The sequence below is a fragment of the Orcinus orca genome, chromosome 10 (genome assembly GCF_937001465.1).
Source record: "Orcinus orca chromosome 10, mOrcOrc1.1, whole genome shotgun sequence".
In the NCBI taxonomy this organism is placed as follows: Eukaryota; Metazoa; Chordata; class Mammalia; order Artiodactyla; family Delphinidae; genus Orcinus; species Orcinus orca.
This window is the reverse complement of record NC_064568.1, coordinates 73262447-73276183: the sequence shown is the minus strand read 5'-3', so window position 1 is coordinate 73276183 and position 13737 is coordinate 73262447. Positions and strand designations below refer to the sequence as shown.

General features: G+C 40.6%; 1 protein-coding gene across 2 annotated transcripts; it reads left to right on the top strand.

Moving 5' to 3' along the window:
- The first annotated feature begins 2995 nt into the window (after positions 1-2995).
- MRPS10 (mitochondrial ribosomal protein S10) lies at positions 2996-13730 on the top strand. Of its 2 annotated transcripts, XM_004267602.3 has the most exons (7): positions 2996-3074; positions 5757-5821; positions 5910-5982; positions 7930-8066; positions 9043-9151; positions 10268-10357; positions 10824-13730. In XM_004267602.3, the coding sequence occupies exons 1-7, from the start codon at positions 3027-3029 to the stop codon at positions 10905-10907; spliced, it is 606 nt and encodes a 201-aa protein (XP_004267650.1). In that variant the 5' UTR covers positions 2996-3026; the 3' UTR covers positions 10908-13730. The 2 variants fall into 2 exon arrangements, with proteins under 2 accessions (XP_004267650.1, XP_033279916.1); XM_033424025.2 differs by lacking the exon at positions 2996-3074 and having other exon boundaries at positions 3088-5821.
- Positions 13731-13737: the final 7 nt, after the last annotated feature.

Genomic DNA, 13737 nt, shown 5'->3' with positions numbered 1-13737 from the left:
AGGGGCCTGGGAACAGATCCAGTTCCATCACTGGGAAGAGCAAAGGTCATGCTTTATTATTATTACTGAACCATCTCACCATCACCCACATATTCACAGCAATTTATAACAGGTGCTCAGCAACTATTTGTTAATTATCTCTCTAATCTTCCAGGTATGCTTATCCGTGTGTGTGTGTGTGTGTGTGTGTGTGTGTGTGTGTAAATAAAACCTCTTTTGACTTTACCTAAAGTCAATTCTGAATTCCACAGACTCCCAGTCTACCTTCCTCAGCCACAGCCAGCCAGCTGTGGACTGAGGCTGAGTTTTAATGTTGGTATAAACAAAACATAATTAGGAAGACATGTTAAGAAATTGAATAATATATTCCTAAGTGAACCATAGTGATCTTTGGGTCTCAGATATCCCTGTATAAAAGAGCCCTGATTATTTCTTTATATGAGAGAGAATCTTTTGAAAAGAGCTGTCCTCCTCCCACACCCCCCCGCAAGGGAAGTGTTCAATGTTTCTGTTTGAGTCGTAAAGGCCAAGCAGCAATACATGCTTCCAAATTTGCATTCCAGCACACATATCCTTAACATGCAACATGGATCTCTCTTTGGGCTGTTTGGGGTCATTACTTCCTTACTTCCTCTGCTTATGTAATTTTATTTTTGGCAGTCTTGCTATTTCTTTTTTTTTTTTTCCCCAACCACTTTATTAAGGTATGATTGACACATAAAAAGCTATACATATTTGTTGTATACAACTTGATGAGTTTGGAGATAAGTGTATAACCATGAAATCATCACAATCAAGTGAGAAGATCTGTCTTTTAAAACAGAACAACTGGGGGCTTCCCTGGTGGCGCAGTGGTTGAGAGTCCGCCTGCCGATGCAGGGGACACGGATTTGTGCGCCGGTCCGGGAGGATCCCACATGCCGCGGAGCGGCTGGGCCCGTGAGCCACGGCCACTGAGCCTGCGCACCCAGAGCCTGTGCTCCGCAGTGGGAGAGGCCACAACGGTGAGAGGCCCGCGTACCGCAAAAAACAAACAAACAAACAAACAAAAACCAGAACAACCAGTGCAATCAAAGTATTATATAACTTAGAAATGTTTGATGCACACACTTTTATTTTTCCTGGATATAAAGCAAGGTGGACTTGCATCAACTTGATCTCCTGCTCATTTACACTAGTTCAGAGGTTTGAAGGCTTAGTTCGTAGGGAAAAGACCCATAATGGACTGGCCAAGCTTTAGAACACTGTCCAGGCTAATAAACTAAGAACGTTTACATGTCAAAAAAAAACCTCCACGCTGTCCATGCCCACACACCATACCAAAGGGCTCTGTCCACAGCCCCACTGTTGGCAAAACCCGAGTTTGCCCCTCACAATGACTCCCACCTTACCCCCAGCTAATTGGACCAGGGCCAGCACCTGACCCCAAGCTATTAGGCCCATAGTCCATTTGATGACACATGACATGATTTAGCCCCGGAAAATGAGGGGACCAAATCCAATTCCCACATTTGAGAGTATGAATGAAGAAACTTGGTGAGCCAAAGGCAGCACGCAGAATTCCGAGGGAGCACCAACTATTTGTAAGCAGAGAAAGCCCATCAATAAAGAGACCATGCTTGGCCTTAGGGGTGGAGAGGGCATCCAGTCCCTAAGGCTGCTTTGAGCCCACTTTTCCAATTGCAGGAGCAGTTCAGGCCATACATGTCTTTAAAAATAAAAAACAAACTCCTTTTCTTGCAGGAGCGTGGGGAAATGGGGACCTCTATGCCTCACATCCAAAAGAGACTACTAAGAGTTCTACTTAGTAGAACTGGACCTTATTACAAAGTCAGCACCAGGGGTGCTGCAGGGGTGGAAAAGTCACTGAACTAGGATTTTGAAGATGGTTATTGGTTCAGCTGTAACTAACTCACCCATATGACTTTGAATGAGTCATTTCATCTCTGAGCCTCAGTATCCTCACCTATTAAATTAGGACAACATACACGTCTTCTTGTGAGGATCAGATTAGGTGACATAGGGAAAAGTTGTTTGCAAGCTGTTAAGGCCACCATCACTGGCAGCTGCAGAACCCTCACCCAGATAAGGCTGCTCAAGGGGGCAGAGGCAGGCTGAGGAGCCATCCCAGAGGAGAGACTGATGCTTCAAAAGCAGCAACAGAGTTGGAGAGCTATAGGAAAACTCCACTGGCTAAGAGAGACCAGCCAACTCTGAATGTCACAATTGACAGAGGGAGCCTGATTCTGAAAAGGATACTGGGCAGCCTGCCGAGGCTATTGCTGTTATAGCTATCACCATTAAAGTACAAACTCAGGTTGTTTCTCCAGGGCAAGATGAGGTAACAGATCCCGAGTCATGGACCACCTGGCCAGGGAATCGTAAAACAGAGACACTGTGACTCCCAAAACTACAATTCAGAAATGTCACAAGGTGATTAATCCCAGTCTCTTTGATCTTCTCCTTTAAAAAACAAACAAAAAACCCCTAACTCAAATACCAAGTTGGAGTGGATCTGAGGCTCGTCTCCTACTCCCTTGCTTGGCGCCCTGTAATAAATCCTTACTCGGATACGAACTCCCGCTGTCAGTTTGGCTTTCTGCGAGCCACAGGCACACAAGCCCTTTGCTCCGTTATAATAGGAAAAAACATCAACCATTCATCCACTACTCAGAGATAACCAGTGTCAATATATTACTCATATTTTTTCCAAGCATGTGTTTGTTGTGTTTGCATCCAACAAAACAGGAACCGCAAAGGACAAACACGATTTTAAAAGGAAAGCGCTGACAGAACTTGGTAACTACATACGAGGTGAAACTATTACAAGACGGCGTACATGTCGGGTTGCGACCGGAAGGAAGCCGGCTACATTCACAGTCCCACCCTCGGAGCGCGTGGAATCGCGTCTCTATGGTTGTTCCGGTGCCGGAACACAAGGGTACACTCTCTCCCTTTGCAGAACTCTATGGTCGGAGGACTCCTCTGTGACCCCGGAAGCGATCCGGGGAAGCGGAATCGGCAAGATGGCGGCGCGGACGGCGTTTGGGCCCCTTGGACGGCGTCTCTGGCAGGTATGAGGTGCGCTGGGGGGACGCGCTGGGGGGACTAGGCGGTCCTTGGGTAACTGGCCCAAGGACAGTTACCATTACGTCTGGCTGCCACCTGTCATTCTTAACATCTGGAGCTTTCCGCGATATTTATTCCGCGCGGCCCGTTGTTTGCAGGAAGGTGGCGAGCAAAGGGCTGATTTTATCTCGAATTCTCTCATAGGATAAAACGTAAGTTAATGAGTCAGGGCAAAGACAGGAACTAGAAAAATCGTAGACTGTCAGGGCTGGAAAGGATATTGAATAGCGAATGTTCCAGACCCTGCCTTTCACGTTTGCGAAATAAACTGAGGCTCAGAGAAGTGAAGAAGGTTGACCTCGCGAAAATTAGGTGGCACGAGATTTTAGACGCTTCCCACGGAACCAGATTGAGATACTTTACGGATACCCGGGTTTCTGAGATTTAGATAAGAATCGCTGAAGTCAGAGGAGTGGGTTCTTTGGAGAAAAAGCAAAAATTTAAGCGGCGGTTCTTAAGTTATTTGGCCTCAGCACCCCTTTCTTTACACTCTAAAAATGGTTGAGGACTGCGAAGAGATTTGGTTTTTGTGGGGTTTAGCTATCAATTTTTAGCTTATTAGAAAATACAACCGAGAATCTTAAAAGTGCTTGTTCACTTAAAAATAACACTAATAAACTCATTACATGTTAACATAATTAACGTTTTTATGGGAAACAACCATATTTTCCCAAACAAATTGAGAGAGAAGTGTAGCAATATTTTACGTTTTTGCAAATCTCTTTAATGTCTGGCTTAATAGAAGACAGTTTGGCTCTCATAGCTGCTTCTGCAATCTGTTTTTATATCACACGTCCTGCAGCCTCTGGAAAACTTTACTGTACACTGGTGAGAGAATAGAATGGGAAAGTTGCAAATTACATCTTACTGTTATTATGAAAATAAGTTTAGTTTCCCGGGCCCCTTCTGAAGGTGTCTCAGGAGCCCCTCAGAAGTCCTTAGACCACACTTTGAGAACCACCGTTATTAAATCAGGCGCTGTTAGTGGTTGAAATTTTGAACTATTTTAAGACGCACTTACCCAGAACAGGCTCCACCCCCTCAAAAAAAAGAAAGCAAAAGAAGGAAAGCTTAAGAACTTCTTAAGGTTAGTTTGTGGGTGTAATAGCACTTTAGGCTCCAACTTTTTAAAAGCAGGGGGTTTATACTGGGAGAAGATGCCTGGGAAGTGTCATATTCCTTAGACCTGTGGGCCTTCTACACAACTGGATTGTGGGCTTAGGGGTATAAATGTGGGGAGGGAATTTCCTCTGTGATTATGTGTGGAAAATGGCACATACCTCTTACTACCTTGTATTGTGCTTGATTTCCTTTCTTCTTTTTGCTTTTCTCCCTTGATCCAAGAGAGACTGTGAAAGTTTTGATTTGCTTCCATCTTGGGTGAAGAGTAGAAGAAGGATAATTAGCTCAGAATAGTTGTTTTTTTTTAAACATAGGTGACCCTCTGTTGTTCTAATTAAGTTTCATTTGTACTAAACTGTTATTCTCATCTTTAAAGTATTTTTCAGGATCCTGTTGAGCTTCCAGTTTCTCAGTTTACACTTTTAAATCTTGGGAAAGCTTAAGAAAAAAACGGGTGGCAAATGTGTATTACATACAGTACCATAGGTTTCCTACAACTAGAAATTTTGTTCCACCAGGGGGAGCTGACAGTAAGGAGTTGGAAACACTGTATTGTTGCAGTATGAGGCACAGTAGTGGTATATAAGATGGGTGTAAATTCCAATGTGTATTTCAACTTACTTATAAAATTAGACGTTTATAAGCTAGTTGTCTCACCCAAGCCAAGAAATAAATATGCTGGAAAAGGTGTATGAAAGCTTCAAAGAAGGGTACTTTAGAATTCTTATTCCAGCATCATAAATTAAATTATAAAGACGCTTTTTTTTAATGCTTGAAAATATTTAAGTAAAAGAAGTATTATGTTGAAATATATTTAATCTGTAAAAAAAAAAAAATGGGAAAATGAAGTCACATGTTTTCTTCCTTGATGTCTGCATATTTAATTCATAGCTGTTAATGTGAGAATTGTTTTTTTAAAAAAGTTCTTGTTCCTGGGCTTCCATGGTGGTGCAGTGGTTAAGAATCTGCCTGCCAGTGCAGGGGACACGAGTTCGAGCCCTGGTCTGGGAAGATCCCACATGCCGCGGAGCAACTAAGCCCATGTGCCACAACTACTGAGCCTGCGCTCTAGAGCCCGCGAGCCACAACTACTGAGTCCGCATGCCTAGAGCCCGTGCTCCGCAACAAGAGGAGCCACCACAATGAGAAGCCCGCCACCACAACGAAGAGTAGCCCTCGCTTGCCGCAACTAGAGAAAGCCAGTGTGCAGCAACAAAGACCCAACGCAGCCAAAAATAAATTAATTAATTAAAAACAAAAAAGTTCTTGCTCCTGAGCTTTAAAAAATATAGTATCTAGTATTTTGAGAGTCCTTTCTGATTATCAACTCTACCACTTTTTTTTAAATGAAATCTAACTTGGCAATTTAGTTACCCCAATATCTTCATCTAAAATAATGAGATAGCCTGTTATTTGAAGCATCCTGCATCTTTTGGGTTTTAATGGAAACTATGAATGGTTTGGGAATTGATTTTAATTCTAACACACATCCCCCTGTTTTTAAGGGTTCGAGGAATTTTTCTGTATGCAGTTCTAGGAGCAGTACAGCCAAAAATGGTGGCCGCCTTCTGTAAGTATATAATTGGATGTGCTAAATTGAATAAGAAAATGGGCACTTGTGCTGTTTTACTTAGGTTTCTCTTTGTTTCCGCACATAGCAGCACCAATATGAAGTGGGTACAGTTTTCAAACCTACACGTTGATGTTCCCAAGGATTTGACCAAGCCTACGGTATGCACTCCCTATTTCTTGGCATAAGAAGCTACATTAGCAATAAATTTTCCTCATTATTTCATTTGGGGCTGTTTCCCAAACACTTTATGAATAAAAGAATTTGTTCTGGAATACTGGCAGGTGCACAGCGCACCTGAGGAAAGTATTCACTGATGTCCCTGAGTGCTCATGGTCGCTTTCAGGCTATTAAGGTAAGAGCTAATCGAATAAAGTATTTACCCCAAATAACTGTGGGGATGAGTAGTCTTTTGCTTTTAGCTCAGCATAGTGTACAGCGTTGTCATAATTAATGATGCTGAACACTTGGTATTATATTATGGAATTTGTTGGTTGTGGTGGTAGGCTTCACGTCTTTATTGAACAGTGAACAGTGCTTTATTGTGAGAGAGAGCATTATCACAAATAGAGAAAATCCAGGAGCAGCTGTGTAACCTTGTTTCCTTTAAGTGAAAGCCATGATTTCATCAACCCAGTTTTTGTATTATTTGTAGTTTTTTTAAATCCTAAAACTACAAACTATAATTTGTAGTTTTTTAAATTCCAAATGCTTCCAGCCCCACCCCTCAAAAATAATCCCCTTTAACAGTTTGGTACGTATCCTTCTAGACCTTTGTCTGTATATAATCATCTGTGCACACCATGAGCACCAAAGTGGAATTGTGTTATACCTAATGGCCTGCTGGTTCAGTGTTTTCACTTCATAGCATATATAAACCCCAGGTCTCCAGCTCAGATGCCTGCGTAGGCCAGGCCTGTAAGGAACGGTAACAGGGTGGGCACAGTGACAGGCTGTACCCTTTATAAGCAAGACAGCTGCTACTTACTGTAGCCAGTTGTTGCCATGTGGGAAATTAGACCTAGTGATGTCAGATTGTCTGAATTTTCCAAACTAAATGAAATTCAAATATTTGTGCAGAATCTTTTGATTTTTAATATTTGTAACAGATTCAGAATTATCTTTAAAACCCTGTAGAGACCAGTGATTATACATTTTAGGGCTATATTCCCCTTCTCTTGTCCCTCAACTTAAGAGATAGGATATCAGTGTACTCTCTTCTTCCAACAACCCTATTTGGGGTAATTGAGAGTGAATATCTAGCTTCCTGGTTAGTAAGTAGATCTCCTGTCAAGGGCAAAGTAATTTAACTCTGAAACATTGGATTAGTAATATAAATTACTGGTTTGATGGATGAATGAAGTAAAGGTAATTCACCTCTTGGAAGAAAGTCAGAAATGTCAAACCCATCATTTCTAAGATCTTTAAGTATTAGGGTGGAAGAGGTAGAAGTTATTTGTACAGTCAGTGTCATGACATTTTAGTTAGAAATGAGTAATTTTTCTATTAGAGCAGGCAAAATAAACATGGACAAACCTAATAAAAAGAATATGAATAGAAATAGCTCGCCTTTGTTTAACAATGTTTTATAACTTATAAGCACTTAAATCCATGCTCTCTTATTTGTTCCCGACAGAAATACCATGAGCTGTAGCACAAGTATTGTCCTATTTATATGTGAGAAAACTAAAGTTCAGTGAGATTATATTACTTGCCCGTTGTTATTCAGCTTTAAGTGGCAGAGTTTAATTCTCAATCCAGGTCTTCTGACCAGGCTACTTTTATTAACAGAACCCCAAATCCTTTCCTGTTGTATATTTGGGGTTTAATAACTATTAAGCTTGAAGGTTCCGTTGGTGATTTTATAGGTTGCTTGAAAATCCTTTTGATTCAAACTGTATTTTAACTGATTCTTAAGGGTCATTGTGGAGTCTGAATGTGGTTGTATCTAGATATTTAAGCTGTGTTAAGATGTTACTCAGCATTTTTCTCCCCACTTATTAGTAAACTCTGAAGTTGTTCAGGTGAGGGTAATACGTTAAATTTTCCAGTTGTAAATATTAGAGGAACCATGACTGAAGCTTTTCTTTTTGATTTTAAAATTGCAGATAACCGTTTCTGATGAACCAGACACGTTATATAAGCGCCTATCAGTTTTAGTAAAAGGCCATGATAAGGCTGTATTGGACAGTTATGAGTATTTTGCGGCGCTTGCTGCTAAAGAACTTGGTATCTCTGTTAAAGTGTGAGTATGATCTTTCTTAATCTGACCTGTTAGCTGCTATAACACAATCAGTCAGGAAAATGCTGCCAGTCCCAGCTAGGTCTGAGCTCTTAAAATGGGATAAAAACTCACGATGGGGAGAGATTACGTTTGTTATATTATTCTAAGCAGGATCATCCCTTCCTGTCTACCAGAATTTTTAAATACTAGAATGAGTGAACAAGGAAAATGAAGGAATCCTTTCTCTAGAAACTGCATAGACTTAGGAGGCCCAAGAAGCCCTCGTGTCTGGGATCTCCATGGGGCAGGGAGGTGGATTAGGTGAACAAGCAATTCTTTCAGGCCTCTTGGATTTGGTATCTTTGCTATTATATTCACTGTTTCAAATCTGCCTTAAGAAACACCGTTCACCCAATACTTTCATGCACGAGCAAGGCGAGCTTCGTATGGCCTTGAAGTCACTGCAGGGTCAAGTATAACCACCTCCTATGTTTTGTCACCTGCTCTCTCTGATGTTGAACGAGGCCCATATGGAGCTTTGCCAGTCTTGCCTTCTAGCAAAACTGAAGGAACTCACACATTTCCCGTAACAGACCATGGTTTTGTGCTTTTCACTGTATCTGTAATACATGGCAGACATTACAACCATGTCCAGCCCACGGTGCTGCGCCTCACAGTTCATGTGTTTAGTCAGTGTGAGACCTCAAGGGTGTGAAAGCCGGAGGCATGTGTGTGTGCACTTGCATGCCAAGGCTTGTTTTTGGGTCGCTGGCAAATGTTCCTGTTGCTGTCTGCAGGTTTATTTTAGCCGGAGCTTCATGACAGCAGTTGTTAGAGATGACAGTCTTGACAAATGGAAGTCTGTAAAATGGTAGTTAACGCCTATACTTGGGCGTGAGCCTGACCTGCAAAATTGTGGAATCATGCTTTGATATCAGTGACTCAGGTTCTAACATCACTTAGCTTAAGTATGTTGCTTCGCCCATTAATTTTCCAGACATGAACCTCCAAGGAAAATAGAGCGATTTACTCTTCTCAAATCAGTGCATATTTTCAAGAAGCACAGGGTTCAGTATGAAATGAGAACACTTTACAGATGTTTAGAGGTGAGTTTATTTCAGACATTCAGGCATTTTTTTGAAATGCCCCAGATTTCACACTAGCACATCATAACTTTCCTTTAACCTTGCCCAGTAGACTTCCTTTCAGTCAGCCCATGCAGGATAGTGGTAGAGAAGGTAAGTGTTTTTTTGTGTTTATAGAAGCAGCATGATAGGAAAATCAAACTCAAGTAAAGCCATCCTTCAGAGTAGTTCATACTTTAACTCAGTAGTGCACATTATGTTGACTAATTTTTATACAGTAAGCTATCATTGGAATAATTTTGCTTATATTTCAAAAATCTAGCTACGTTTTCACATAGCTCTAATAAATCTTCTCACATGCTCACTGAATTCTCCATGTCCATAATGGGCAGAATTAAGGTTTTTCATTCGTCAATTATCATTCATTTGTGCAGCCTCCCAGGTCAGCACAATCTTGTGGTTAAGGGAAAGCATGGGCTTTGGAGTTGGACAGCCAGGTCCAAGTACTGGCGTTTACTAGCTGTGTGACCTGTGCCTCAAGTCCTTCATCTTAAGTTGGAAATAATAACAGTACCAATTTCATACAGTTAGTGTGAGGATTAAATGAGATATTTATCTAAAGCGCTTAGAATATTTCATCTCATAGTAAATGATTGGTAAATGTTACTAAAACAAGTGCTTGTGCATGTTTTATATGAGAAGCTCTGTACTAGGCATTGAGAGTTACAAATATTAAGACATAGTCCTACCCTTAAATGAAAAAGAAAAATCCAAAATTGTATCCACCTTGCCATGGAGCACACAAAATCTTATGCTAACTCTATTTTATAATTTAGTCTTTTGTTTCCTTTTGTTTTGAGTTGTTTTGTGAAACTCTTACACTGTTTTGATACCATGCTTGCCAGCTGGGTTCCATGGAGCCCTGGCTTTAAGGCATTTAGGAGGAAAGGGGACATTGCGGCTGTGCTCCCCTCATTCAGTTCAACCAGAGGATCTGCACTTTTTTCCTTTTAAATTGGGATTCTGTAAGATTTTACAGATGAAGAAAAGACTCCACTGCTTTTACCAGGAAAAAAACCCTCAAAATTTCTGCTTTAACCAGCATAGCATGAATCAATTTCACGTTTGAAATTTTAGTTAGAACATCTCACTGGGAGTACAGCAGATGTCTACTTGGAATATATTCAGCGAAACTTACCTGAAGGAGTTGCCATGGAAGTTACAAAGGTATGACTTGAATTTCTGCCTCTTTGGAGGGAGATGTGTATTGTTGTGTTGATACATTGCTTCCTGATTCCAGCCCACTGGGTGGAGGGGAGGACCTGGAGGCAGAGTTGCCACAGTGGTTGGGGGTCTACACCTGCCGTGCAGGGCGCAGCTCAACAGAATGCTGCCCCCGCAGCCCATGTCCTCCTGGAGCCACCTCTGATGCCTCCCTCCCTCTTAGCAGTTGTCTAGACACGGGTTCCACGTTGATTGGTGGTCCCTGGAGATCACTGAGGAGCAAATAGATTATGTATGTGAGAGTGTTTATCTACTATCGAGTTTTCTTCTCTGTTTCAAAGCCCTACAACAAGATGAGAGGGTAAAAGAAAAAAGTCAAGAGGACTTGAGGGAACAGAATGAATAAATTCCATTTGTGGCTGAAGAGTTAAGTCCACATTATATTATAATTTTGTTTTTCTCTCTTTAGACAAAATTAGAACAGTTACCAGAACACATCAAGAAGCCAATCTGGGAAACAATACCAGAGGAGGAAGAAGAAAGCAAGTCATAAAGTCTCAAAGTGACCACTTGTGCTGGGATGTGAAGTGAGCATGTCAAGTGGAGGGAGTCTCCAGTGAAGACAGTTTCAAGTCACCCTGACTGCTCTCTTGAGGCAGCACGGCCTGATCAGTAGAAAGCAGGGATTGGAAGTTTACGATACACCAGACTATTGTGCAGGAACCACTTTATGTATTCTTTTATACATGTCATTGTTTCAGTTCGGATTTTAACAAATGTGAGCAAACCGTTTGGACCACTCGTACCAAAACGGTCAGATTCATGTTTTGTTATTCCACTGTTGTTCAAGTATTAGTTTGCACTGATCGTGATTTGTATCATTTCATTCATCTAAAAGTGTTTCAAATATTCCTCACACGCATTTCTTTCTTTTGAGGAACCTAGAAGGAAACTTTGGTTAATTTAACACTGAGCAGATAAAGTTTTTGATATTTACCTCAGTGCAGGCTGACATATGCTAGTTTGGGGGTGGTGACCTCCAGGTTTTACCTCATGTAAAGCATTACATTCTTGAAAATTGATATACTTTATAGCAGATCAAGCACATTTGTGGCATGTGCCGAATTCTTCTGTAGCCCGAACCCTTTCAGGGCCACCTAGAAGGGTCACTATAATGGAATTTCAGCTCTCAAGAAATTACTGTATCGTTTCATTCATCCTGTAATTCATTTATTCAATAAGCTTTTCTTTTGTTGACTTTGAACCCAGCACTATAGTAAATACCAAAAATTGAATAGCAATAACAGCTTTCAAAAATTGTGCAAGGCACAAATAAATACTTTTCCCTTATTAAGTTCCATGCTGATAAGACCTCTTTCTTTTGGTGAATAGCACTCTTTTTGTTTGGGGATGTCTACTTTTCCATAAAATTAAATAGTAGTTAAAAAGCTCTGAAAGAGGCAAGATGACAGTGGGCTGAGGTTGTTGGTGTATCAACCCCAAGGGAGTGATACGTTTCCTTTTTACAGCAGAATCCGCCCATGTCTTTTGTGGTTTCCTTCATATCTTTGGGGTAGTTATGACTTCTCAGTTTTCCACCCTTAAACTAGAGTCCCTGTTCTCTTTTCCCGACCTGCTATCAGGTATGAGTGTTCTGAATGCACACTGCTCATGTATCAGACTTACATTACTGTCATTAACGTGAAAAGAATTACAGCCTTGTGCCCCATGACCTCATTCTGTTTGCAGCTCAGTTGTCTAGTGTGTCATTCACAAATGCCTAAAGCCTGTTTATCCCAGGTATAAGCCTCAGGATTAAGAACTAGTCAATAAATCAAGAGCAGTATAAAATTAACTGTATCTAGCAAAGCAGCCATTGTGACTCGTTTTCATTTTGAAAGAAATAATTCTTTAAAAATGTAGACCCACATCTGATCCTTTTTTTGTGCTTTTTTTACAGTGTCAATCACTTTATTATAATAGGATGACTTCTGCATACTCGCCTCCAGTGGCTCTGTTTTAAAGGTGTACATCCACTTCCAGCTGTTTTCAGACTAAAGTAGCCTCTAAACCAGATTACTTAGCACTTCAAATTATATATTAAAATCTTGTTTTAAGATAAATACAGAGATAAACTACACACACAACAAAAATTAATGGTATTACCTTGACATAAGTACTTGGCATATTTGAAGCCTACTTGATATAAACTAGGTAATTTCTTTATTCTGATAGACTGAGAAGGGTCTTTTTGTTTTTTAATTGGGTCTCCTGAGTAAAATGTATGTTCTGAATATTAGAATTAATGCCCAAGTCTCAACTTTCTGTTCATGGTGGTGACGGGAGGTAGTGAGAAAAGTAGACCTGATGTCAGGATGGCAGAAGGCAGGTAGGAAGTGAGACGGTTTTTTATTGAGGTGAAGCCCTGAGTTCATTGTTATTTTCTCTGATCTGAAGTATAGTTTCTTTTCATATTAAATAAAATAGTGTAAAGGTCTGTTTTAAATTTTTGGTAGACTCTACAGATTAAACTTGTTCAGTGCCTAGTTTTGATGCTTTCAAAGAGAATTATATGTCCTTTGGCCACTTAGATATGCCACAGTAAATACATAAAGCAATTATTTTAAATCAGTCTATTTTTGTAACATTTCTGTTTGTCAGCTACCCTTCCTCCTTTCTTACACTATTAAATTAGCTTTACTGCAACATTCATGAATAGAGAAAACAGGCCTGAGTCAGATAAGAGTTCAAACCCACTAACTGCTATAAACAGGCAAGGTAAGGTGTTTAACTCTCTCAGAGCCTCAGTTTACTCATTAGTAAAATGTAGGAAATAAAACTTATGAAGAAAAAAAAGAAAACAACAACAAAAAAAACTTATGAAGGTTGGAGTATTGAATTAGGTAACTTGTAAAGCACCTCACACAGTACCAGGCAGATAATAGACATTCAATAAATACTAGCTATGTGAATGAAGAACAGTGCCTGCCATATCAGTAAACAAAGGATGTTGCAGCCATCAAGCCATCACGTTACAGCCACCCTGACAGTGCACCCTGAGGAGACTCAGGATGAGAAGCACAGGATACTGCCCCCAGATAGCTGAAGTGCATATCAAAGGAATGATTTCAGTGAGCCCAAACTTGCATCTCCCCATACTTAAAAAAGTGCAGAATTCCTTAACTCGAGACACCTGGTTTTCTTTAATTAATGGTAATCTTTTGATGTTCCGAATACCTGGTCCTTATTGCAAAAACCTCTGTATATCCTGGCTCTCCCCCTTGCCTCTTCGGAGCAGTCTCTCAGAGTTATCTGAGATGCTGTGTCCCGAGCTTAAGTCCTCAGTTTTGTCCACTAAATAAAACATAACTCTCGACTTTTAG